Here is a 27,401-nt window from a genome sequence, read left to right on the forward strand (position 1 = left end):
GCGTCCATGTCCATGTCCCGTTTCTTGGAAGCGTTAGCTCTAGCCTTTAGCCCAGCGCGGATATTGCCTGTAATCCATGGTTTGGATACATTCGCATAGTCACTGTGGGGATGACGTCATCTATGCACTTATTGATGACACTCGTGACTGATGTGGTAAACTCCTCAATGCTATCGGATGGATCCCAGAACATATCTCAGTCTGTGCTAGCAAAACAGTCTTGTAGCCTCGCGTCTGCTTCATTGGACCACTTCCGTGTTGAGTGCGTCACTGGTACTTCCTGTATGAGCTTTTGTTTGTAAACTGGAAGCAGAAGAATAGAATCATAGTCCAATTTACCAAAGGGAGGACGAGGGAGGGCCTTATATGCATTTCTGTGGGTAGAATAAAAATGGTCTAGAGTTTTAGCGGCCTAGGAGACGTGTTAGTAAAGGTGAGGTAAAACGTTTTTAAGTCTCCCTGCATTAAAGTCTCCGTCCACCAGAAACGCTGCCTCTGGGTGAGCAGTTTCTTGTTTGTTTATGGCCCCATACAGTTCGTTGAGTGCCAAAGTAGTGTTGGCTTGTGGAGGGATGTATACAGCCATGATAATTACGATTGAGAACTCTCTTGGTAGATAAAAAGGTCTGCAGCTTACCATGAGGTATTCTATATCAGGTGAGCAAAAGCTCAAGATTTTCTTCACACTCGAAGCAGCGCACCAGTTGTTGTTTATGAAGACACACACCCCTCCCCCTTTGGACTTGCCCGAGGCCGCCTTCGTCCAATCGTGCCACTGCATGGAGAAACCACTGAGTCCTGCATACATACAGTGGGGAAAAAATGTATTTAGTCAGCCACCAATTGTGCAAGTTCTCCCACTTAAAAAGATGAGATAGGCCTGTAATTTTCATCATAGGTACACGTCAACTATGACAGACAAAATGAGAAAAAAAAATCCAGAAAATCACATTGTAGGATTTGTAATTACATTTTTTTTACATTTACGTCATTTAGCAGACGCTCTTATCCAGAGCGACTTACAAATAGCTGCATTCACCTTATAGCCAGTGGGATCACCACTTCACAATGTTTTTTTTTGTTTTTTAATTAATTTATTTGCAAATTATGGTGGAAAATAAGTATTTGGTCAATAACAAAAGTTTCTCAATACTTTGTTATATACCCTTTGTTGGCAATGACACAGGTCAAACCTTTCCTGTAAGTCTTCACAAGGTTTTCACACACTGTTGCTGGTATTTTGGCCCATTCCTCCATGCAGATCTCCTCTAGAGCAGTGATGTTTTGGGGCTGTCGCTGGGCAACACGGACTTTCAACTCCCTCCAAAGATTTTCTATGGGGTTGAGATCTGGAGACTGGCAAGGCCACTCCAGGACCTTGAAATGCTTCTTACGAAGCCACTCCTTCGTTGCCCGGGTGGTGTGTTTGGGATCATTGTCATGCTGAAAGACCCAGCCACGTTTAATCTTCAATGCCCTTGCTGATGGAAGGAGGTTTTCACTCAAAATCTCACGATACATGGCCCCATTCATTCTTTCCTTTACACAGATCAGTCATCCTGGTCCCTTTGCAGAAAAACAGCCCCAAAGCATGATGTTTCCACCCCCATGCTTCACAGTAGGTATGGTGTTCTTTGGATGCAACTCAGCATTCTTTGTCCTCCAAACACGACGAGTTGAGTTATTACCAAAAAGTTATATTTTGGTTTCATCTGACCATATGACATTCTCCCAATCCTCTTCTGGATCATCCAAATGCACTCTAGCAAACTTCAGACGGGCCTGGACATGTACTGGCTTAAGCAGGGGGACACGTCTGGCACTGCAGGATTTGAGTCCCTGGCGGCGTAGTGTGTTACTGATGGTAGGCTTTGTTACTTTGGTCCCAGCTCTCTGCAGGTCATTCACTAGGTCCCCCCATGTGGTTCTGGGATTTTTGCTCACCGTTCTTGTGATCATTTTGACCCCACGGGGTGAGATCTTGCGTGGAGCCCCAGATCGAGGGAGATTTTCAGTGTGCAGTATGTCTTCCATTTCCTAATAATTTCTCCCACAGTTGATTTCTTCAAACCAAGCTGCTTACCTATTGCAGATTCAGTCTTCCCAGCCTGGTGCAGGTCTACAATTTTGTTTCTGGTGTCCTTTGACAGCTCTTTAGTCTTGGCCATAGTGGAGTTTGGAGTGTGACTGTTTGAGGTTGTGGACAGGTGTCTTTTATACTGATAACAAGTTCAAACAGGTGCCATTAATACAGGTAACGAGTGGAGGACAGAGGAGCCTCTTAAAGAAGAATTTACAGGTCTGTGAGAGCCAGAAATCTTGCTTGTTTGTAGGTGACCAAATACTTATTTTCCACCATAATTTGCTAATCAATTCATTAAAAATCCTACAATGTGATTTTCTGGATTTCTTTTTCTCAATTTCTCTGTCATAGTTGACGTGTGTCACAAGCCGGGCTAGAACTCCGGTCTCAAATGTGTAGAGCTGGGGGTACTACCCCTTAGCCACAGAGGAGATGTTGTAGGACCCAAATGAAACACCCCAGGCAATACTCCAGGTAAGTAGATTTAATGTTCCAAAACAGGAGGCAAAACAAAACAACTCCCCGAGGGGAGAAAAACAAACTAAAGATAACTTCGAATAACTTACTAGGACTGATACGGTGGGACAAAGCAGGAGACACATAGACAGGACGCAATAACCAAGTGAGAAACAAGGGGAAAACACACAGCTAAAATACTCAAGGGGAAACAAGGCACAGGTGACATAGATAAGCTAATTAGGACACATGAGGAAAAACTAAGGCAAAGGGGGAAATACAGCTGACCTCTAGAGGCCAGGGAGACAAACAGGGGAAGCAGGAAGCTGACAGGACCCCTCCTCTAGGAACGACTCCTGACGTTCCTTCCAGAACCACCCTGGCCCCAGGGTGCGAAAAATCTCGGATCAACCCTGGGTCCAGGATGTCCCTGGCCGGAACCCAGGAGCGCTCCTCTGGCCCGTAGCCCTCCCAGTCCACCAGATACTGCAGAGAGTTCTGGACCCTCCGGGAGTCCAGTATCCGGCGGACTGTGTAGGCTGGCTGGCCGTCTATGATCCTGGGAGGTGGCGGGGGTCTGTGTGGGGGGCAAAAGGAGAAGACAAGACAGGTTTAAGGAGTGAAACATGGAAAGTGGGGTTAACTCTAAGGGAGCGAGGCAGAACTAAACGATACGACACAGGGTTAACCTTTCTAGAAATGCGGAAAGGGCCGATGTATCTCTGGGAAAGCTTCTTGGATTCGACCCGGAGGGGCAAGTTCTTAGTGGCCAACCAAACTCTCTGACCAGCTCGGAAACTAGGGCCGTCCCGGCGGTGGCGATTAGCCTGACTTTGGTATCTCTGGGAGGTCCGAAGGAGGGTACACCTGGCCTTCTTCCAGGTCCGCCTACAGCGTTGGACAAAGCGCTGGGCCGAGGGAACACCAACTTGCGCCTCTTCCTCTGGAAACAAAGGAGGGTTGTAACCGAACTGGCATTCGAAGGGGACAATCCGGTGGCTGAGGACTGGAGGGTGTTGTGGGCATATTCAGCCCAAATGATATAGGTGGCCCAAGACGTGGGATTACTGGCCGCCATACACCGCAGGGTGGTCTCCAGATCCTGATTAATCCGTTCCGTTTGGCCATTAGACTCTGGATGGAATCCTGACGATAGGCTGGCTGTGGCCCCAATAAGCCTGCAGAAGGCCCCCCAAAACCGGGACGAGAATTGGGGACCTCGGTCAGAGACCACGTCCAGGGGAATGCCAAATATCCGGAAGACATGGTTCATGAGGAGCTCCGCAGTCTCCTTTAGCCGAGGGCAGCTTGGGCAGGGGAATAAACCGGGCAGCCTTAGAGAAACGGTCTACCACCACCAGGATGACGGTGTTGCCCTGGGATAGAGGAAGTCCCGTAACAAAGTCCAGAGAAAGGTGTGACCATGGCCTTCGAGGAACAGGTAAGGGATGGAGCAGTCCCTGGGGTCGCTGGCGTGTCGACTTTCCCTGGTTGCACACAGGGCAGGCCTCAACAAAGACCTGCACGTCCTTCTTGATGGACGGCCACCAAAACCGCCGTCGGAGGAACTCCAGTGTGCGAGCACTGCCAGGATGGCATGTCAAGGGCGACTCATGACCCCACTGCAAGACGCGGCCCGAACCGAGAGAGGAACGCACAGGCGACCGGCAGGACCACCGCCTGGATCGGGCTCATGGGCAAGAGCTTCTGTTACCCCTCTTTCTAGTTCCCACTGAAGAGGTGCGACGATCCTAGACCTCGAATAATCGATGCCAAGGGCTTCTCTTGTACCTCGGGAGAATAGACTCAAGACAGAGCATCCGGCCTGACGTTCTTGGTGCCAGGTCGGTAAGTCAGGATGAACTGGAATCGATTAAAGAAAAGGGACCATCGTGCTTGCCGAGGGTTCATCCGCTTAGCCTGTTGGAGATATTCCAGGTTCTTGTGGTCTGTGAGAACCTGGAAAGGGTGCTGAGCCCCTCAAGCCAATGGCGCCACTCTTCCAAGGAACCAGTTTAACCGCAAGCAACTCTAGATCCCCCACGTGGTAGTTGCGCTCGGCCTCAGACAGGCGGCGAGACATGAAGGCACAAGGGGTGTAATCTCCCATCCGCACCCCTCTGTGACAGGACGGCTCCACCCCCACCTCTGAGGCGTCCACCTCCACCACGAAAGGTCTCTCTGGGTCAGGGGTCACCAGAATCGGAGCAGAAGTGAAGCGGCGCTTGAGATCCTCGAAGGCCCCTGCTGCTTCCGGACCCCAGTGAATCTTGGTCCCTCCTCCCTTGGTAAGCGTCGTGAAGGGGGCTACCACCGAGCTGAAATTCTTGATGAACTTCCGATAGAAGTTAGAAAAGCCAATGAACCGTTGAACCTCCTTGACCGTGGCAGGTGTGGGCCAATCGTGGACCGCCTTGACCTTCTTGGGATCCATCTCTAGGTGCCCGGGAGTGACAATAAACCCGAGAAACTGAGTCTGAGAAACATGAAATTCACACTTCTCAGGCTTAACGTAGAGGTGATTGTCAAGGAGCCTCTGGAGAACCCGGCTAACATGCCCCTCATGCTCCTTCAGTGACCTCGAGAAGATGAGGATATCGTCCAGGTACACGAAGACGAACAGATTAAGCATATCCCGGAGAACATCATTAATCAGGGCTTGGAATACTACGGGGCATTGGTGAGCCCGAACGGCATCACCCGATATTCATAGTGTCCCGTGGGCGTGTTGAACGCCGTCTTCCATTCGTCTCCTGGCCGGATCCGCTACGAGATGGTAAGCATTGCGGAGATCCAGCTTAGTAAAAATGGAAGCCCCTTGAAGCAGCTCAAAAGCAGTGGCCATGAGAGGAAGAGGGTATCGATTCCGAACCGTGATCTTGTTGAGTCCCCGGTAATCAATACAAGGCCTCAGACCCCCGTCTTTCTTTTCAACAAAAAAGAAGCCCGCCCCAGCCGGGAAGTAGAGGCATAGATAAGGCCGGCTGCCAAGGACTCCTTTAATGTAGGTGTCCATAGCTGCGTGCTCGGGGAGGACAAGGAAAAGATCCGACCTCTAGGAGGGCAGCACCCAGGAGTAGATCAATGGCACAGTCATAAGTGCGATGAGGCGGTAAGGCAGTAGCCCGGGCCTTGCTGAACACTGCTTTGAACCGATGGTAAACACTGGGGACTCGGGAGACGTCAACAGACTCTTGAAACGGGGTACTAGGGGCTGAGGAACTCTGAAGCATGCAGGTGAGTTGGCAAGTGGGACCCCAGCTAAGAATGGTGCCAGTAGGCCAGTCGATCTGGGGATTATGTCTGCATAGCCAAGGGTGACCCAGGATAATAGGATACTCGGGAGAGTCAATGAGATAGAAGGTCTCCTCCTGCTGGTGTTGAGAGATGGTAAGTCGCAGGGACTGAGTCGCCTCAGTAACTTTTCCTGGTTCCAGAGGTCTGCCATCTAAGGCTGTAACTGCCTGGGGTTGAGGAAGTAGTTGGGTAGGGATCTTAAGTTCCCTTAGCCAAGGTTACATCCATAAAATCACCTGCGGCACCGGAATCGATCATAGCCTGGACCCGATGCTGGTGGCCCTCCCAGGACAGAGTGGCTGGAATAGCTAGGACCGCGTTAGTAGGAGGAGCTCTAATTTTCCCCCATCACAACCCTCCTGTAGCTGGGCGGGGACAGGCGTTTCCCCCGAAAGCTCGGGGCAAGTGGAGCGGAAGTGGCCGGCAACCCCGCAGTAGAGGCACCGACGCTCCCTCATGCGACGTTCCCCGTTGGAAGAAAGCCTGGAACGGCCTAACTGCATGCTCTCCGGGGAATCCTGGGGCAGTTCAGGAGCCGGGCAGCTCTGAATGACGGAGTCCAAACAGGAGAAACAGAGCTGCTCAGAGGAACTTGGGACTGAGACACCTGACGGCGAGCCGTTCTCCGCTCTCTTAGACGATTGTCCAGGCGGATGGCCAAGGCTATGAGGACTCGAGATCTTCAGCTGGTTCACGGGTGGCTAACTCATCTTGAAGGGGCTCAGATAACCCTCCCTGAAAGCAGACCCTCAGCGCTTCATCATTCCATCCGCTCCTTGCTGCTATGGTTCGGAACTCAATGGCAAAATCTGCCGTGCTCGGGGGCCCTGACGGAGAGACAGTAGGCGCTGGAAGCCTCCCGCCCACTGACAGGATGATCGAACACCCGCTTGAACTCTTCTACAAATGCAGCGTGGGAGTCACAACAGGCCTCCTGGGACTGCCACACCGCAGAGGCCCAGGCGAGCGCCTTGTCTGAAAGAAGGGTAATGAGGTAGGCAATCTTGGAACGGTCTGTGGGAAAACTTGAGGGTTGGAGCTCGAAGGTGAGGGAGCATTGGGTGAGGAAACCCTGACAAGAGCTTGGATCCCCAGAAAAGGGCTTGGGAGGTGGTAGTCGGGGCTCCGCCAACCGAGAAGGCCTGTCGTCACTGGGAGGTGACCGGGGGAAGGGGGAGAACCAAGGAGGCGTTCAAAGAGCTGGTGAAGGGAACTCATCATTTTGGCCAGGAGTTGAGAATGTCTAGCCATCAGCTCCTCTTGTCGGCTGAGAACGGCTTCATGGCGCTGGAAAGAAGCCTCATGTCGAATGATCACCGCCAACAGGTCCTGGGAACTGAGTGTTTCTGGGTCCATGATTGACTTGGTTATTCTGTCACAAGCCGGGCTAGAACTCCGGTCTCAAATGTGTAGAGCTGGGGGTACTACCCCTTAGCCACAGAGGAGATGTTGTAGGACCCAAATGAAACACCCCAGGCAATACTCCAGGTAAGTAGATTTAATGTTCCAAAACAGGAGGCAAAACAAAACAACTCCCCGAGGGGAGAAAAACAAACTAAAGATAACTTCGAATAACTTACTAGGACTGATACGGTGGGACAAAGCAGGAGACACATAGACAGGACGCAATAACCAAGTGAGAAACAAGGGGAAAACACACAGCTAAAATACTCAAGGGGAAACAAGGCACAGGTGACATAGATAAGCTAATTAGGACACATGAGGAAAAACTAAGGCAAAGGGGAACACAGCTGACCTCTAGAGGCCAGGAGACAAACAGGGGAAGCAGGAAGCTGACAACGTGTACCTATGATGATAATTACAGGCCTCTCTCATCTTTTTAAGTGGGAGAACTTGCACAATTGGTGGCTGACTAAATACTTTTTTCCCCCACTGTATATGACTGTTAAAGTTTCAGTTTATATTTATTTTACTAAAGTTATTTGAATACGTTTTTAAGAGAACATTTTTCAGACATCAGTAATATGGCTCAGCTGGTTTGGATGACACTGGTGCCATGTGCAAATGTAACACATATTGCTCGAGCTCATATGAGAAAGGTTCCCCCTACAAAACATCTATTTTTATGATGAGGTTTTTCCGGTAAGCTGCCAGCCATAGCAACTGTGTTCCTAGTGTGGGTGGAAGCACTGTATTTCAAAAAAAACTCTATGGACAGAAAATATATATGCATTTAGTAATTCTGCTGTCATTCAGCCTCCTTGTTGTAATGTTCTTGCCAAAAGTAGCTCTGGATAAGAGTTTCTGCTAAATGACTCAAATGACAATATAATCCAAATGAGATCAATGGTTTTTTAAGCATTGCAACGATGTCGAGACAAGGTGGTCTCTCATAGTAATAAAACATCTGGGGCATTCAATAGTGCGCAGATATCTATCTATCTTTCTTTCAAGACAAGGTGGTCCTCCAACCAAATTCCAACAAAACAAAAAATGGACCCTGTGGAACACCACGAGTATGTACACAGAACATACAATAAAAACGTATAGGTTCAAGTCTGTGCAGATGCATTGTGTGTGTGTGTGTGTGTGTGTGTGTGTGTGTGTGTGTGTGTGTGTTTGTGTGTGTTTGTGTGTGTGTGTTTGTGTGTGTTTGTGTGTGTGTGTGTGTGTGTGTGTGTGTGTGGGTGCGAGCGTGCGTGCGTGTGTACGTGTCACGACTTCCACCGAGGCTGCCTCCCCTCCTTGTTCGGGGCAGGTTTCGGCGTTCGTCGTCACCGGCTTACTAGCTACTGCCACTCCCATTCTCATCACTCCACTTGTCTTGTCTTGTCAATCACACACACCTGGTGCTCATCCCCTAATTAGTCTGTGTATAAGTGTTCCCTCTGGCCCCTTGTCTTTGTGAGTGATTGTTCTATGTGGGAGGAGTGTAGCTCGGTTGAGATACTCTCACATTTTGGGTTGATTTTCCCCTGTGTCATTACATTTATTGTATTTTCTGAGACTGTGTTTGGTCAGGGAGGATTGTTTCCCCTGTACCTGTTCGTTTGCCGTTGTAGGCGCATTGTATGTCTGGAAGGAATAAATCTGCATCCGGTTATTTTACTCCTGCGCCTGACTCCGTCCATCATTCAGCACAGAATCACTCACCCGCTGATATGGAGTCAGCAGGAGAAGATCGCATGCCTGGAGTCGTGGCAAGGTTCCAGGAGCATTCCACGATGCTGGCCAGCTTGGGGGAAGCGATGGATCGGCTTCTTCAGGTCGTCCAACGCCTGGAGAGGAGAGGACCCGATCTGTCGAGACCAGCTGGCCAACCGGATCCAGCCACCTACACCCCAGCACCCGGAGGAATCCAGATATCCCGGCCACCGGCGTTTGATGGGACGGCAGTGCGCTGTAAAGGATTCCTTCTCCAACTGGAGCTGTATTTCTCCAGCATCAGGCCGGCGCCATTGGAGCGGAAGAAGGTATCCGTCCTCGTTTCCTGCCTCTGTGGGAGCCCTGGAGTGGGCCAGCACGGTGTGGAACGAAGGAGGAGCCGCGTAGGAGGACTACAGGGAGTTCGCTCGCCTCTTTTGGGCGGTTTTCGATCACCCGCCCGAGGGTCGAGAGGCGGGCGAGCGGCTGGTCCAGCTGAGGCAGGGGACGAGGACCGCACAGGACTACGCGCTGGCGTTCCGGACGCTGGCAGCGGGGTCCGGGTGGAACGAGCGGGCCCTGATTGACCATTTCCGGTGCCACCTACGGGAGGACGTCCGACGGGAGCTAGCCTGCCGGGATGCCATGCTATCGTTCTCCCAACTGGTGGACATGGCCATCCGTCTGGACAATCTGCTGGCAGCCAGAGGACGTCCTGGTAGGAGTCTGCCTGTTCCCACCCCGGACGAGCAGATGGAGATGGGTGGAGCCGCCGGTTGAGAGAGCAGAGGAGGACAGCAACAGTTCCACTCTGGTGGCACAAAGGGACAATACACCTCACGTCGCAGTCAACGTTCTTTTGTTCTGGAGGCGGTAGGCAGGGCACTCACGCATCACCCCAGGTATCGAACACCCACACTTGTTCAGAACCCTTTGCAGCGCACTGTACCCTATCTACCTCCTTTCCCGATCACATGGTAGTTCCACATTGTTAGGCGCTAGTCGATTCAGGCGCAGCTGGGAACTTTATGGACAGGGCATTTGCACGCCGTCAAGGCATTTAATTGGTTCCCCTATCCATTCCACTCCCCATCAGAGCCCTTGATAGTCGACCATTAGGGTCCGGGTTAGTTAAGGAGGTTACTGTACCAGTCACCATGATCACCCAGGAGACTCATTTTGAGCAGATCACCTTTTTGATTATTGAATCTCATGCTTACCCATTAGTATTAGGTATCCTGTGGTTAGCCCTTCACAACCCCGATTTCTCATGGACGCAGAGGGCTCTTACGGGGTGGTCGCGAGAGTGTCCGGGTAGGTGTCTAGGTGTTTCCGTTGGTGCAACCACGGTCGAAAGTCCAGACGGTTCTCCCACCGTGCGCATTCCCCTTGAATACCATGATCTGGCGCTCGCGTTTTACAAGACGCGGGCGACTAAATTACCACCTCATCGGGAGGGGGATTGCGCGATAAACCTTCGGGTAGACGCTGTACCTCCCAGGAGTCATGTGTATCCCCTGTCGCAGGCTGAAACGGAGGCTATGGAGAAATAAATCACAGAGTCCCTGGGCCAGGGGTATATACGTCCCTCCACTTCACCTGCTTCCTCGAGTTTCTTCTTTGTGAAGAAGAAAGATGGCAGTTTACGCCCGCGCATTGATTATCGACCACTGAACAAGGTGACGATACGATTTAGTTATCCTCTTCCCCTCATTCCTTCAGTGATTGAGTCAATGCATGGGGGCCGCTTCTTCACCAAATTAGATCTCAGGAGTGCCTACAACCTGATGCGTATTCGGGAAGGGGATGAGTGGAAAACAGCATTCAGCACAACCTCAGGGCATTATGAATACCTGGTGATGCCCTACGATTTGATGAATGCTCCATCCGTCTTCCAGTCCTTTGTGAATGAGATGTTTCGGGACATGCTTGGTCGCGGTGTGGTGGTCTACATCGATGACATCCTGGTGTATTCTGCTACGCGCGCCGAGCATGTGTCCCTGGTTCGCAAGGTACTGGTCCGACTGCTGGAGAATGACCTTTATGCCAAGGCAGAAAAGTGTGAGTTTTTCCAGCAGTCAGTGTCCTTCCTCGGATACTGCATTACTACCTTAGGTGTGGAGATGGAGGGAGATCGCATTTCAGCTGTGCGTAATTGGCCGACTCCAACCACGGTTAAGAAGGTGCAGCGCTTCCTTGGCTTTGCCAACTACTATCGGAGGTTTATCCGGGGCTTTGGCAAGGTCGCAGCACCCATTGCCTCCTTGTTGAAGGGTGGCCTGGCCTTCAGTAGACTGCGGGGTCTGTTCACCTCAGCCCAGTCACACACCATCACTACCGTTTGTAGTGGAGGTGGATGCGTCCGAGGTAGGGATAGGCGCTGTTCTGTCTCAACGCTCGGGCACGCCACCCAAGCTCCTTCCCTGTGCCTTCTTTTCTAAGAAGCTCAGCTTGGCGGAGCAGAACTATGGCGTTGGTGATCGGGAGCTGCTGGCTGTTGTCCGAGCTTTGACCACGTGGAGGCATTGGCTCCAAGGGGCGAAACACCCTTTCCTCGTCTGGACAGACCACCGTAACCTGGAGTACATTCGGGCAGCGAGGAGTCTGAATCCTTGCCAGGCCAGGTGGGCCCTCTTCTTCACCCAGTTTGATTTCATACATTCCGGGTACGAAGAACGTGAAGGCAGACGCACTGTCCCGGCTGTATGACACAGAGGAGAGGCCCAGATCAACACCCCCATACTCCCGGCCTCCTGCATCGTGGTGCCGGTAGTGTGGGCGATGGACGCGGATATAGAGTGGGCATTACGCACATATCCATCTGCACCTCAGTGTCCAGCTGGGCTGCGGTACGTGCCTGCTCTTATCAGTGATCGTTTGATTTACTGGGCACACACGTCATTCTCCTCTGGTCACCCAGGTATCGGTCGTACAGTGCGCTGCCTGACCGATAAATACTGGTGGCCTACCTTGGCTAAGGACGTGAGGGTGTATGTCTCATCCTGCTTGGTGTGCGCCCAGAGTAAGGCACCTAGGCACCTCCCAGCAGGTAAGTTGCAACCATTACCAGTTCCACAATGACCATGGTCTCATCTAAGTATTGATTATCATACTGATCTTCCCCTCTCCACAGGTAAAACCACCATCCTGGTAGTTGTGGACCGCTTTTCGAAGTCTTGCCGCCTCCTTCCTCTGCCCGGTCTCCCTACGGCCCTGCAAACTGCAGAGGCCATGTTTACTCACGTCTTCCGGCACTACGGGGTACCAGAGGATATAGTGTCCGACCGAGGTCCCCAGTTCACGTCTAGGGTCTGGAAGGCATTCATGGAACGTCTGGGAGTCTCGGTCAGCCTGACCTCTGGATTCCACCCCGAGAGTAATGGGCAGGTGGAAAGGGTAAATCAAGATTTGGGTAGGTTCCTGCGGACCTACTGCCAGGACCGGCCGGGGGAGTGGTCGGTGTTCTTGCCATGGGCAGAATATGCCCAGAACTCTCTCCGCCACTCCTCCACTAACCTAACGCCCTTCCAATGTGTTTTAGGTTACCAACCGGTTCTGGCACCGTGGCACCAGAGCCAGACCGAGGCTCCTGCGGTGGATGACTGGTTTCGGCACGCGGAGGAGACTTGGGATGCTGCCCACGTTCACTTCCAGCGTGCTGTGCGTCGTCAGAAGGCCAACACTGACCGCCACCGCAGGGAGGCCCCGGTCTTTGTACAGGGGAATCGGGTCTGGCTCTCGACACGGAATCTGCCCCTCCGCCTTCCCTCCCGGAAGCTGAGCCTGCGGTTTGTGGGGCCGTTTAAAGTCCTGAGGAGGATAAACGAGGTCACATACAGGTTATTACTTCCCCCTGATTACCGTATTAACCCCTCGTTTCATGTGTCTCTCCTCAGGCCAGTGGTGGTTGGTCCGCTCCAGGAGTCTGAGGTGCGGGAGGTCCCTCCACCTCCTCTGGACATCGAGGGGGCCCCGGCGTACTCAGTCCATTCCATCCTGGATTCAAGGCGTCGGGTGGGGGGGCCTTCAGTACCTCGTGGAGTGGGAGGGGTACGGTCCGGAGGAACGGTGCTGGGTCCCCGAGAGGGACATCCTCGATCCCTCCCTGTTGCGGGATTTCCACCGTCGCCATCCGGCGCGCCCTCCTCCGCGTCCTCCTGGCCATCCCCGAGGCCGGGGTCGACCCGCTACTGGAGCCGCGCGTCAAGGGGGGAGTACTGTCACGACTTCCGCCAAGGCTGCCTCCCCTCCTTGTTCGGGCAGGTTTCGGCGTTCGTCGTCACCGGCTTACTAGTTACTGCCGCTCCCATTCTCATCACTCCACTTGTCTTGTCTTGTGTTGTCAATCACACACACCTGTTGCTCATCCCCTAATTAGTCTGTGTATAAGTGTTCCCTCTGGCCCCTTGTCTTTGTGAGTGATTGTTCTATGTGGGAGGAGTAGCTCGGTTGAGATACTCTCTCATTTATTTTGCCAGGGTTGATTTTCCCCTGTGTCATTACATTTATTGTATTTTCTGAGACTTTGGTCAGGGAGGATTGTTTCCCCTGTCCCTGTTTCGATTGCCGTTGTAGGCGCATTGTATGTCTGGAAGGAATAAATCTGCATCCGGTTATTTTACTCCTGCGCCTGACTCCGTCCATCATTCACCACAGTACGTGTGTGTGCACATTTGTCATATGATCATATCCTATAGGTAGTAACTTCAAAAAAACTACAGAGACAGGGCAAGTTTTGCTCACCATTTTATATTTTGAAATAAATGAATGATTAAGTACATCAAAAGGGGGCAACTGTACACGAATGGGAGGACAAACAAACAAAAGATTGTGGTTAAAGGGATGTTGAATCCTAAACAGCAGTTCTCCATGCACACAAGGGTAAAGATAAAGTAAGAACACCCTCCTCATCCATGAGTAAAGGTAGTCGCAGTCAAAAGGAAGGCAGCTTGATTCTCCATGTCAGAACCACTCATAGTCCTACCAGCTTCCAGGGTCATGTTCAGTAGGCACCAAATGGAAGAAAACAGTCTGAAACAAGGAGGTACTATCTGAATTTGTCCAATAAGAAACACTAATTTACATTTTCCATTACAAAACACTTTGCTACTGTGTGGTCCTAATGAACAGGACCCAGGTAAAGTTGGTTTATTTGCCAACTACACAAATCCCTGATTAGTTTCTCTGTACCAACACCAATATTCAGACAGGTCACCACAACGAACAGTTTTGTGGGGACAATTCCAAATAAGTATTTAGAAGTGGTCTCTTTGATATTTTTTTTGATTGCGGGTGCCATTGTTAGATGCATCTCAGTTTTAAATACATTTATTTTGTGTTAGATTCCTACATTGTAGGGACTTTTAGAATTCCAAAATGTGATACCATGCAAACAGAGCCATAAACTTTATATCTACCCATAATCAGAAGCAAGAGCATAGAAATACATTTAGACTGAGGTAAGTATGGTGTGTGTGTGTGTGTGTGTGTGTGTGTGTGTGTGTGTGTGTGTGTGTGTGTGTGTGTGTGTGTGTGTGTGTGTGTGTGTGTGTGTGTGTGTGCGTGTCCATGTGCATGTGCATGTGCATGTGCATGTGCATGACTGCAGTCTTTGACGTGTAGAAGTGCATCTGGTACACAAGGGCTGAAACAAACTACAAATGTAGTGATGAATGTGACAATATTCAAATAGCCAGACAATATTCCACAATCTACATCCATATGTTACTCCTATCAATTCATAATCCAAACATGATGCTGAAAAAGCACTAGATATGTTGTAGCTATTTTTGCTTAAAATGTATATGTATTACTGAGATATTAAATGGTGACTGCAAATAGAATCAATGCAATTCCATCAAGCAATGAGTCAGATATCAATATATATTATATCTCATTTCTGTGTATGACAGTTTATTGTTACAAAATATTAAAGCAAAGTCTGAGTCTTAAGGATAGTGACCATGATATCTTTATATTAACTTTATCAGTGTAATTCTAATTCTCGTCTATGCTATTTCTATCAATATAATCTTTCTTGTTGACATCAGCCCCTTACTGTGTGCAGAGTGAATTTTGAAGTAGATCAGCTTTGATGGCCATGTTATAAGCAAATGCAGTTGTCAGTGGTGCACCCGTCGTTTAACAAAATCTTTTAAGACATATGCCACCTAGATTAGACATGTATCAGATCAGGGATTCCTCAGTGTGATCAAAATGTTTAAGGCACGCTAGAGTCTTCTGGATAACCTTGCTACAGTACTTTGCATCTGCATTTTACACTCCCCAATGTTTCACCGTTCTTTTCCCTCCTTTTTTTTATTTATTTTTTCAAATCTCTACCTAGAAACAGAGTGGTCGGGATGGAGTGAGAATTGAAAATCCACATCACGGGTGAGGGTAGTGTCAGTCAGCCAACATTGAAAGGAAACAAAGATGAAAACAGAACAGGGGAAAAGTATCTTCAGCTTTTTACAAAATCAAGCCGAGCGCTCCGTAAGGCTTTAGTTGCCATTCATACAAAGACACTAGAAATAGACAAGGTAGAAACCTAAGGTCCAGGGTCCAGAGGGAATATAATTTATTTAAGTGACTCAATCTTGAGTGAGCTGGTGGATGGGTTTAGGGGCAGATGGGGTGGGGTGGGTGACATCAGAAAAGGCTGGTAAGGGTGGTCTGGGAAGGGCTCATACTCATGGAGTCATGGGGGTCCATGCCCCCCAGCACGGCGGTCAGTACAGGGTTAACCGATGTCATAGAGGGGCTGGTCAGGTCCGTGAGGGTGGTATGGGTACTGGAAGGGCTCATTGAGGCGTTGGAGAGCTCGGAGGGGGGGCCTGAAGGCGACCCCCCTGGTAGAGTGGACCCATCCGACAGCTTGTCCAGCCCTGTGCTCTCCTGACGTAGGATGTTCCGTCGAAACTTGGCCCGGGCATTTTGGAACCAAACCTTCAAAGAAAGAAAGAGAAGAATATATATTTTCTTTCAATAAATGCTCAATAGATCGTGTTAGTGTGGTGAACCGAAGCCTGGGCTGTGGGGGGGAAGGGTTTAGAAACAGAGAGATACCGAAAGAGGGGGGGGTCAAATCAAAATGACAAACATGAAAAATGGAATTCATCAAAGCCAAACGTCGGCTTTGCTTTTCCTCAGTTTGTTCATTAAATCTGTGTTTTACGCCTGTCTGTTTTTTTAATAATTTGCAGTTGTTTATACTTTTGCAAAAGGTCCGTTGTGTGTTTTTGAATTCCCATATCGAATGCTAAACAGTTGGTATGATAACTCGGTGACACTTTTTTTTCTCACATTAAAAAAACAACAAAACAAAAGCTTTAGGCCCTCTCTTGAGAGGCTATGACTTATACCAAGGGATATCTATACTGACTGTGTGAGGACTAAATGTTTTTACTATTGTGTAATTGTGCAGATTATGTTCAATGGGATGGAAATAGATGGGCCATTTCAAGGAATTTACGGTTTGTTTTGGATAATCATAATACTTGAGCAATTAAACTAATCAAAAACTTCCCTGATAGATTTGTCTGGCATTTTGCACCATTAGTAAGTTCATTATTACCACACTGATAGATTTGTCTGGCATTTTGCACCATTATTAAGTTCATTATTACCACAGATACAAGGAATGCAATTTCAAAAATTTTGTCAATATTTACTACTACTACATGTAAAACAAGTATGAGGGAATTGTTAAAATACTGAGTACATTGCCACACAAATAAATGTTTCTACAAGGGCTACAGTTACCATCATCACTTGACATTAACCGGTGTAGGCCGTCATTGTAAATAAGAATTTGTTCTTAACTGACTTGCCTAGTTAAATAAAGGTAAATAAATAAATAAAAATAAAAAATAACCGCACATGCATAAACCACTGTTTCCATTTGCCACACAGTCGAGTACTATTGTACAGGGCCTGGTTTCCCCAGAGCTTTCATAGTTTGTGTAACATTAAAGATGCACTATACAGAAATCGCTTTGCCATTTCCTGGTTGCAAAAATTCTAAAAATTCTAAAAACTAAACTTAAGAACGGGAAGCATAGAAATAGCCGACAAAGAACAGATCTACCGCTTCGTAGACTTGCTTTCAATTTCAATGAGAATGACAGATCTATAACTCAAATCTTTATGTGAATTTGGTCTCCCCAAAATATACATATTGCAGCTTTAAGTTAATTGTTACTGTAGAACCTACAGTTAGTTGCATCGTTAGCATCCAAGCTGTTTCTCAAAAGCAACATTGTTACACTAAACTAATTCCTTTATTGTTACACTGATTAATCACTTTCTCTCGCTGTGAATCCTGAGTGCTAGTAGTTAAAGGGATAGTTCACCCAAATTACAAAATAACTTTGTTTCCTTACCCTGTAAGCAGTCTATGGCCAACGTGTGACAGCAATCCATGCTTTGGTTTTGTTTAACTGGCCACTGTTTCCAAATTCTAACTTTGCTGAGCTACACAATCAATTTTAGATACTTAAGGATGATTTGTACATGAAGCGCAAAAAATGCTAATATAGGTACCAATGACTTGCATTGGATTGTAATAATGCTAAAAAGTCACATTTTATATTTAGTTCGGTGGAATTTTGCACTAAACCGAAGCATGCAGATATCCAGACCAAAAAATAATGATGTACAGTATTTGTGACTGGTGAAATGCAATGCAGTTTGCACTTATCCAATGAGCATCAGTGCAAGTATTCGTCTCAAAGTAGGACTGCTGGTCTAGGATCAGGTCCCCCCTGTCCATATAATCTTATTCATTATTATCTAAAAGGACAAACTGATCCTACATCAGCACTCCTACTCTGAGACACTTTGTCAATATAGGCCCAGAAGGGTTCTATATACAATAACATACAGGTAACTGCCAAAATAAAGGAAACACCAACATAACGTGTTTTAATAGGGCATTGGGCCACCACGACCCAGAACAGCTTCAATGCACCTTGGCATAGATTCTACAAGTATCTGGAACTCTATTGGAGGGATGCGACACCATTCTTCATAGAAAAATTCCATCATTTGGTGTTTTGTTGATGGTAGTGGAAAACGTTGTCTGAGGCGCTGTTCCAGAATCTCCCATAAGTGTTCAATTGGGTTTAGATCTGGTGACTGAGTCGGCAATGGCATATGGTTTACATTGTTTTCATTCTTATCAAACCATTCAGTGACACTCGTGCCCTGTGGATGGGGGCATTGTCATCCTATGGGGCCATAGCCATGGTAGCCGAAATAATGGCCAAAATAATGGCATGTCCAGCATTTTTATACATGACCCTAATGGGATGTTAATTACTTAGTTAGCTCAGGAACCACACCCGTGTGGAAGCACCTGCTTTCAATACACTTTGTATCTCCCGAGTGGCGCAGTGGTCTAAGGCACTGCATCGCAGTGCTAGCTGTGCCGCTAGAGATGCCTGGTTCGAATCCAGGCTCTGCTGTAGCCGGCCGCAACCGGGAGACCAATGGGGCAGCACACAATTGGCCCAGGGTAGGGGAGGGAATGGCCAGCAGGGAGGTAGCTCAGTTGGTAGAGCATGGCGTTTGCAACGCCAGGGTTGTGGGTTTGATTCCCACGGGGGGCCAGTATGAAAATAAAAAAGAATAATGTATGCACTAACTGTAGTTCGCTCTGGATAAGAGCGTCTGCTAAATGGTAAATGTATCCCTCATTTACTCAAGTGTTTCCATTATTTTGGCAGTTACCTTTACATGTGTGTAAATAATTATCCTTTATAAAGGGAATCGTCTTTCTCACCTGCAGCACCCGTTTGGTGAGACCCGTCTTCTGGGCCAGCTGTTTCAGGTCTTTGGCATCTGGATTATGGTTGATGGCAAAGTAGGACTTCATGGTCCTCAGCTGGTGGTGTTTGAAGGAGGTACGCATGCGCTTGGACTTGGCGCTGGAGGAGTAGTGGGAGTCGCGGTCCAGGTGGTCCCCATCCTCATTGCAACTTAATGCTGGAGGGGAGGGACAACACACACAGGTTAGTTTCTGGTTAAGACATGATCCAATACAATACATTACGATACGATACATTTTACATTTACGTCATTTAGCAGACGCTCTTATCCAGAGTGACTTACAGGAGCAATTAGGGTTAAGTGCCTTGCTTAAGGGCACATCAACAGATTTTTCACCTAGTCTGCTCGGGGGTAGAACCAGCAACCTTTCAGTTACTTGTAAAACGCTCTTACCCACTAAGCTACCTGCCGCCCTTAATTACCCTAAGAGAAGTGAGTCTACTGGTTATCATTAGTTCCACTCACTCAGACAGGCTCCATATTTAAACTAATCATCACAATGCAATGTCTGAACTCTGAACTAGGTTTTGTGGGTGAGGTTACTGATACAATACAATACAATACAATACAATACAATATGACAATAATACAATATGACACAATACTTTGTTTACCATTTTCATGGAATTTAGTTTATGGTTATGATCATGTCATCATTGGGATTACGTAATCAGAGTATTCCAATGTGTTGTTTTGTTGTTGTTGTTGTTGTTGTTGTTGTGAACGCTATGGCAGACAGACTGCATGTCTTATTTGTTGACAGGAAAGCTCATGAAGGACTTTACAAGGTTGTGGTTAATGGAGGCTAAATGGATACATTCATCAAACTGAAATATGTTTTATTCTTGTGTGATTCAAATGTAAGTCGGAATGAGCAAATTAGGCATTAAAAGGGTAATTTTACAGAGCAATCATTGCACTAGAATATTTTCTTTCTAGCTAATCAGATAACCATTATTATTATTATTATTATTAATATTATTATCATTATTACTGTTATTGGTAACAGTACTGTTATCTATATCTATAAACTATTATGCTAAATTCAATGAATTCATAATGATAACTTTTGTATCAAATTGAATCAAGCAAGAGCACCACCTATATGTTTACATTCTGTAGTTTACAGCATGGAAAAAACTGCCTGCAAAACACCCACAACACATCTGACAATCTGCAAGTACTCTGGAAGCTCTAAATTAGCAAGCACGTTAGTTGCAAAACTGAATACAAAAAGAATCACAACGTGATTACTCCTAAATACCCACAACACTGAGTGAAAATGCCTAAATAAATCAATAAAATGTGGGTTTGTCATGCAAAACGCACAAGATTGACTGGGCAGCAACAAATACCTTAACTTTAGTGTTCTTATTACTGTGTAAGTAGTACAGTGTAAAAAAGTATTGCAATTGCTCATTATTAGAATGCACTTTTTCCCTTCTGCTTCTGTAAGTACAGTGTTATATTGTATTTACTAGAATAATGACTCTAAAGTGTTAATAATCATTCCTTCAAAAACGGGGACAACAAATTCGTATGTCAAAATATTCAAGTGGGTAAAGCAATGGGAAATGTCAATTGCATGTCAAGAACTTTTGCCAATAGTTATGGTTGCTGGAATTCACCACACTGCAGAAAATACTGTATTGGATCAAATTGGCTTGTATTTTCACAGTGTTATGCAGTGCAGTCAGGGTTTGATAGAAAATCTGGCATTCCAGATGATATTGAAAGGAATGTCAACAAACTCCCTCGGGTGGCAGCAAAGCTCCAAAACAGAAAGAAAGAAAGAAAGAAAGAAAGAAAGAAAGAAAGAAAGAAAGAAAGAAAGAAAGAAAGAAAGAAAGAAAGAAAGAAAGAAAGAAAGAAAGAAAGAAAGAAAGAAAGAAAGAAAGAAAGAAAGAAAGAAAGAAAGAAAGAAAGAAAGAAAGAAAGGGCAATATGTTCCTCTCCATGATGCCTTATTCAATATTGTATAACACAGCAGGCTAGAATTTCATTAGATATGAGACTTTGGAAAAGTGGGTCAAAGTTATCTTGGACAACGCAAAATATTATGCAAAGAAAGATAGGTCTAAGCCTATATACAGTATAAGTTGGTTTAAGATTGAAATCCTTATTTTATTTCATGTAATTAGGCTTTCTTCTTTTATATATCGTTTATTTACGTAGGCTATCTTAGATTTGGAGGGAAATTGTGCAATTAATCCTGCCCATTTGTCTAACAATTTACCAGACAACCCTGTCAAAAAAAGGAAGTTGTTTATGAAATATTCCTTGACAATAATGTATAAATATTGTCATTACATTTTCATGCTCATAGTTATTGAAGCACACTCAGAACTGTACATTTCAAAATGTTTATGGAACGAAAATCAAAATTCTCGTTATCCAAAGCAGAATGCAGAGAATGGGCCTAATCTTTTAACTATTAGCCCTACCATTCATGTTTAGCTCACGTGCTTACTAACGCTTTCTGCCATTCGTCTTTCTTATTCAAATCACCTTATGCCATCGCAATATGGAGCTATAGTGACCTGGAATTGTATAATTAAATCCTTTATTCTCGAAAAACAGATAGGCCTATACAATCTAGCCCTATCCTTGCCTATTCCTACTCATATTATTATAGGAATGATAATAGGCATATAACAAGTATAAACATTGCTTTATGCCTAATCATAATACCAAGATGTCAAAGTCATCTGTTTTTTTCGCACAAAAGTAATACACCAAGAGCTACTCGCTCAAGTCGGTTTTTTATTTATGACGGAATAACTTATTCCTGGCTGCAGGAGACTTTCTCTCGAAACCACACAGGGGAGCGTTTTATTCAGGATTCCACACAGGTTCTCCCATGTTCTACAAGCAATCCGACATTGATTTCCCGACCCCAAAACCAAACAAACTGCGAGACTCAGCAAGTGAAAGTGGGACTGGGGAGAATTCGATCGTCTCTCTCTCTCATCTTTTTGAAGTCCCCATCTGAGCTATTTTCCACTTGTCTGCTCCTGTCGTCTTCTAAAAATCTTTCACTACTCTCTTTTTCTATGTAGCCAAGTTCTAAGTTTTGAGATAGGTTTTACAAGACTAAATTGACTGTGTATGAGCTTGCAAACGTAATGTTCAGTGGAAAAAGTTTAACATTTTCAAAAAGAATTCAATGGAGTGTTTCAAGAGGTTGTTATTACGCAAACCGTCACTGTAGCCTATAATGGAACATGCAGGAGGACATGCAGAATTGAGTAGACCTTCAGAAGCAGGTTCTCTTTTAATTGATTAATGCGTTAGTTTGTGGTATGTGCATGTTCATCTTGCATTTGTATCTTAGGATATGTTATCCAAATCTATTAGATTGGAAGTGGACCAAGCGCGCTCCCATTCCACAAATCAACAGAGGCTTCCATTGAACTTCTCACTTTCCCTCACATCTTTGACCAAACATTAAATCTTGTTAGAATAAGTGTCTCAGAAAGGTGAGTTCTTCAATAAATCAACATATACATATCCACCCGATTTAAAACATGGCAGGCCTAGTCTGTGCATAAAATCGTCCAAAGCACAACATTGCGCAATTCATTAGCTATTGCGTAAAATATTTTTGATTAGAAAAAATTAAATTGATTAACTTTGTTTAAAAAAGACAACGTTGTTATAGCCATTCTATATTTCCCAAAACGGTGCAGACAAATAGGCCTATGTTAATTTTGATTGAAAGTAAGTAACCCAGTCCTATCGAAATAAGCGACAAGGGTATATTTCCATCAAAAAAAATATTTCAAATTAGTCCATCAATCCACTATTTTGCTCTTTATTGTCTTTCATTCCAATAGAGAAATCACACACACTGTGAAATAAAATAGGCCTCACAATTGTGAGTTTTTTTTGTGGCACTTTTTGTAGATTTAAATGACCATAACCATTAACGGCTAACCGGTACAAACTCGTCCTACCTGCGTTGTAAGCCGCCAGATCTGCTCTAGGCCCGGGACTTTTCCTTTTCCTCCGCCTTCCTTTCTGCACGGTCCCGACGCCGTTGTAGTAGGGCAGCCCCGGCGAGTTTCCCATGCTGCCCGCGCCAAGTCCTTTGCCCGAGGCTACATCCCCCGCGTGATTGAAATGCGCTTGATATTCCGCTTGTATGAGTGTCTCAAAGTGGAGCCGGCAGTACACAAGACTGTCCCGCATTCCGAAGTGGTCTCCGGTCCTGAGCATTTTGTTGCAGCTTGTACAGGTGAAACAGTTCAAGTGGTAGACCAAGTCCCTCGCCCGCATGACCATCTCCGACGCCGAGATCCCGAGATGGCAACGGGTGCACCTTTGGACGGAAAACCTCCTGCTTGGGAGAAGAGAGCGGATGACACAAACACGTACAGAATTTAGATTCACAACAGGGTCAACAAACTTTAGCTTGTGGACATTATGATGAAGAAGGTTGATCTAAAGTTGTTATTAAGCAATACATGCAAATTCATTATCATGCGTAAAAGGCTGCATGCCTTCAGGCCTTCCTATTTTTTTGTTTCATTCTTGTCCTTTTGCCACTTCAAAATATGATGTTTTCGTTTAGACTAAGTAGAGCATCAAGAACAAGAATAGGCCTACCAGAGTCATGGAATAGTAGCAAACAAGCTACCATGTTTTGGGAAGATTAGCCTACCATCACTGACTATCTGAAATTGGTTTCAGGATTGTCAATGGAGTAGCTGGGGCTTTGAAGTGTTTGTAATAAGTTGCCTAGATAGAATGCTAGTTGTATACCAAGACCTAATTGGATAGCTCTCGTTTATATGCTTTCTTGGCCAGTTGTTGTTGTTGTTGTTGTTGTTTTTGTTATAGCTGTAGCCTTGTGTCATGGTTACCTGTAGTAATCTTCTTTGCAATAGATGCTGCCGTCTTTACTGAAACAGGTAAGCTCTGACTCGAGGTTGAGTTTACACTCGCAGCACTTGAGACAGCGCATGTGCCACTGTTTGTCCACCGCAAGCAAGTAGTAACGGTCAGATATTTTCCCCCCGCAGCCCGCGCATAAGGCCACACGGTCGCTGTTGATGGACGTAATACTCTGAAGAGGGAAAGGGAAATCAGTTTTATGTTTACAATAAGAACACATGTTCGATAGTATGTCACCAAGCGATGTCAAGGCCAATACTGTATAACAGTGAACATTTTGCGCACACATATTTCATATTTGTTCATAAGTCTGTCTGCTTGCAGCCATGAAAGCAATAGATACAATGGTAACACTAGATATAACCTAAATGTGGCATGATGTAACACGTAGGCCTAAAATGTGGCCTAACATGTAAATGCACCAGAAACCTTATTTTTTGTTGAGGCATGTGTGTCATATATTAGAAAAATTTAACAACTAAATGAAAGGAAAATGTCAAATTCAAATATTTTTCCAAGGGTATTTATTCACGTGAAACACTCAATTTTATCATCAATTAAGGAATCATGTTAACAACCAAAATATTGCAAAACGTATTTGATTAGGCCTAATAAACGAATAAAAAAATAATCACAGATCAAGCATTATAATTCGAATGCTTCTGTGAAATAAACGTATTTTCCTTTGGATATTTAATACTTCAATTGGAGAGCTGAATGGACATGAGCACGTGAGCTACGCCTATTGAAAAACGATTTGTTCGTTTTTTACAACAAACGAGAAGCCTGTTTATGTTTTAGAAGTTAGGCCTATATGTTTCGTGCCTTGCTGGGTTCAAAGTGATCAAGATTATTATCTGTTAGAATTAATTATTGAGTTATGAATGAACATGCATGGCCTTAAAATGGGCAGACAGACATACCATGCAGTGTAAAATAAAATGTTTAGAGTTTTTACTATATATATTTGTTTTATTATCTAAGTGGGCCTATGTAGTCTACATGTATCTGAAAGGAAACTTCGTGAATACAATTATAAAGTTATTGTAACATGTTGTTTCAGAGGCATACGAAATACTTGCCAATAGGTCATGAATAATGACACTTTACGCACACAGGGTTAGCAAATGTGAACGCTAACATGCAAGCAATGTGCTGCTTTCTAGCTTATGAATGAATATATTTTAATCGCAGTTTACTTTCTGACCGTATTCCCTCGAAATGAACGCTTTATTTGTGCTTTCACATGCCTGAACAGCACAGGTCCTTCTTTAGTAAAGAATTCACCCACCGTCTCCGTTTCCCCCATGTCTATGGCCGAACTGATGGCGGTAGAATCGCCCTTCGCCCTCCGGCCGATCTCGTCGATGACCCCCTGCATCTCGCCTCCGGGCAGCCCATGGAAGAGCATAGTGGAGGCTGGAGGGCTACACTTGCAAGCGTCTCCCTCAAATCTGCAAGCCAAAACTTCCATAAGACGCAAATCTAGCCCATGCATTTAAAGTGAATGTCTCCCATCTATTGGTTTCGGAAGTCAAAAAATCCAAGCCAATAAAGATTGTAGGCTACGATAAAGGACAAAGATTTGGGGGAAACATATTTTCCTTTCCAACACTGTGATTTTGGTCTTTAATTTCAGACATGATTATAGTAAATATTACGTTTTCTATATGGCGTATAGGCTGTAGTTTACACCATCTTTGAACACGTTATCAAATACAAAATAGCCTACTATTTACAACCAAATAGATCAGAAGAATTATATAAACATACCAGCAAACCACAATGTAAATTCTGAATCAAATAATCTCTCTCAATTTGCAGATTTCAGGATGCAGAAAAATGCACCAACTTCACTCTGTCATCAGATAAAAGTGGTCGAGAACTATTGAAAACGTTCAACTTGCATTAGGACAAAAATTGAGGAGTAAATACGTATTCCAAGAGACAATAGAGAAAGGTGGGAAAAAACTAAAAACACGGCAGAATTGTAGATGACTTGTGGTGGGTCTCCTGGCCTCCACTCTTGAGTTGCTCCGAGACTCAAATCATAACAGCGAATTTCAATGCTGCTCGTGGATGCAAAACGAATATCAATCAAAAATAAAAGAATAACAAACACGACGAACGAATGCATAAAAACACACAAATGTTCGTGTCCAAGGGTTATTGCAAAACAGACGTTGTTTTCTTACGGGTATCCAGCTCTTCGGCAAAGCGAGCACTGAGCCCTATGTGTGTGTACAATTTAGAGGGAGGAGTTGACTACTGGTTCGATGTGTACAAATCCCTTGTCAAGACTCCCGGAAGCGGCCTCAGCCTCGCTTCACTTCCCACCTCCGTACCTATAGCTACACTCAAATCAAATCAAATCAAATGTATTGGTCACATGGTTAGCAGATGGCCTTGCGAGTGTAGCGAAATGCTTGTGCTTCTAGTTCCGACAGTGCAGTATTATCTAGCAAGTAATATCTAACAGTTCCACAACAAATATCTAATACACACAAATCTAAGTAAAGAATATATAAATGGGCGGCAGGTAGCTTAGTGGTTAAGAGCTTTGTGCCAGTAACCGAAAGGTCGCTGGTTCTAATCCCCGAGCAGACTAGGTGGAAAATCTGTCGATGTGCCCTTGAGCAAGGCACTTAACCCTAATTGCTCCTGTAAGTGGCTCTGGATAAGAGCATCTGCTAAATGACTAAAATGTTAAATGTAAATATATGGATGAGCAATGTCATTGTCAGAGCGACATAGGCTAAGATGCTATAGAATACAGTATATACTGTACATATGAGATGGGTAATGCAAGATATGTAAACAATATTATGATAGTATAGAATACAGTATATACATTTGAGAAGAGTAATGCAAGATATGGAAACATTATTAAAGTGGCATTATTAAAGTGACTAGTGTTCCATTTATTAAAGTGGCCAAGATTTTCAAGTCTGTATGTAGGCAGCAGCGCCTCTGTGCTAGTGATGGCTGTTTAACAGTCTGATGGCCTTGAGATAGAAGCTGTTCTTCAGTCTCTCGATCCCAGCTTTGATTCACCTGTACTGACCTTGCCTTCTGGATGATAGCGGGGTGAACAGGCAGTGGCTCGGGTTCCTTGATTATCTTTTTGGCCTTCCTGTGACATTGGGTGCTGTAGGTGTCCCGGAGGGCAGGTAGTTTTCCCCCGGTGATGCGTTGTGCAGACCGCACCACCCTCTGGAGAGCCCTGCGGTTGTGGGCGGTGCAGTTGCCGTACCAGGCGGTGATACAGCCCGACATGATGCTCTCAGTTGTGCATCTGTAAAAGTTTTTGAGTGTTGTAGGTGACAGGCAACATTTCTTCAGCCTCCTGAGGTTGAAGAGACGCTGTTGCGCGTTCTTCACCACACTGTCTGTGTGGGGGGACCATTTCAGTTTGTCAGTGATATGTACGCAGAGGAACTTAAAACTTTCCACCTTCTCCAGTGCGGTTCCGTTGATGTGGATAGGGGGGTACTCCCTCTGCTGTTTCCTGAAGTCCACGATCATCTCCTTTGTTTTGTTTACATTGAGTGAGAGGTTATTTTCCTGACACCACACTCCGAGAGCCCTCACCTCCTCCCTGTAGGCTGTCTCATCGTTGTTGGTACTCAAGCCTACTACTGTTGTATAGTCTGCAAACTTGATGATTGAGTTGGAGGCGTGCATGGTTACGCAGTCATGGGTGAACAGGGAGTACAGGAGTGGGCTGAGCACA

General features: G+C 45.8%; 1 protein-coding gene across 2 annotated transcripts; it reads right to left on the bottom strand.

Moving 5' to 3' along the window:
- Positions 1-14,827: 14,827 nt before the first annotated feature.
- LOC121541406 (LIM/homeobox protein Lhx2-like) lies at positions 14,828-25,960 on the bottom strand. Of its 2 annotated transcripts, XM_041850394.2 has the most exons (6): positions 25,442-25,960; positions 24,960-25,122; positions 23,638-23,840; positions 22,729-23,114; positions 18,726-18,928; positions 14,828-15,889 (listed from the first exon to the last, which is right to left on the bottom strand). In XM_041850394.2, the coding sequence occupies exons 2-6, from the start codon at positions 25,077-25,079 to the stop codon at positions 15,593-15,595; spliced, it is 1,209 nt and encodes a 402-aa protein (XP_041706328.2). In that variant the 5' UTR covers positions 25,080-25,122; positions 25,442-25,960; the 3' UTR covers positions 14,828-15,592. The 2 variants fall into 2 exon arrangements, with proteins under 2 accessions (XP_041706328.2, XP_041706327.2); XM_041850393.2 differs by lacking the exon at positions 25,442-25,960 and having other exon boundaries at positions 22,729-23,111; positions 24,960-25,142.
- Between the last annotated feature and the right edge of the window lie 1,441 nt (positions 25,961-27,401).

The sequence above is a fragment of the Coregonus clupeaformis genome, chromosome 27 (assembly GCF_020615455.1).
Source record: "Coregonus clupeaformis isolate EN_2021a chromosome 27, ASM2061545v1, whole genome shotgun sequence".
Classification (NCBI taxonomy): Eukaryota; Metazoa; Chordata; class Actinopteri; order Salmoniformes; family Salmonidae; genus Coregonus; species Coregonus clupeaformis.

Bases quoted from the DNA above. Each gene is read 5' to 3' on its own strand.
- LOC121541406 (XM_041850393.2), bottom strand. From the start codon at position 25,142: ATGGAAGTTTTGGCTTGCAGATTTGAGGGAGACGCTTGCAAGTGTAGC. The intron at 23,841-24,959 runs GTGGGTGAATTC...TTCCCTCTTCAG, and splicing joins ACATGGGGGAAACGGAGACG to AGTATTACGTCCATCAACAG. The intron at 15,890-18,725 runs GTGAGAAAGACG...CTTTCTTTGAAG, and splicing joins TCACCAAACGGGTGCTGCAG to GTTTGGTTCCAAAATGCCCG.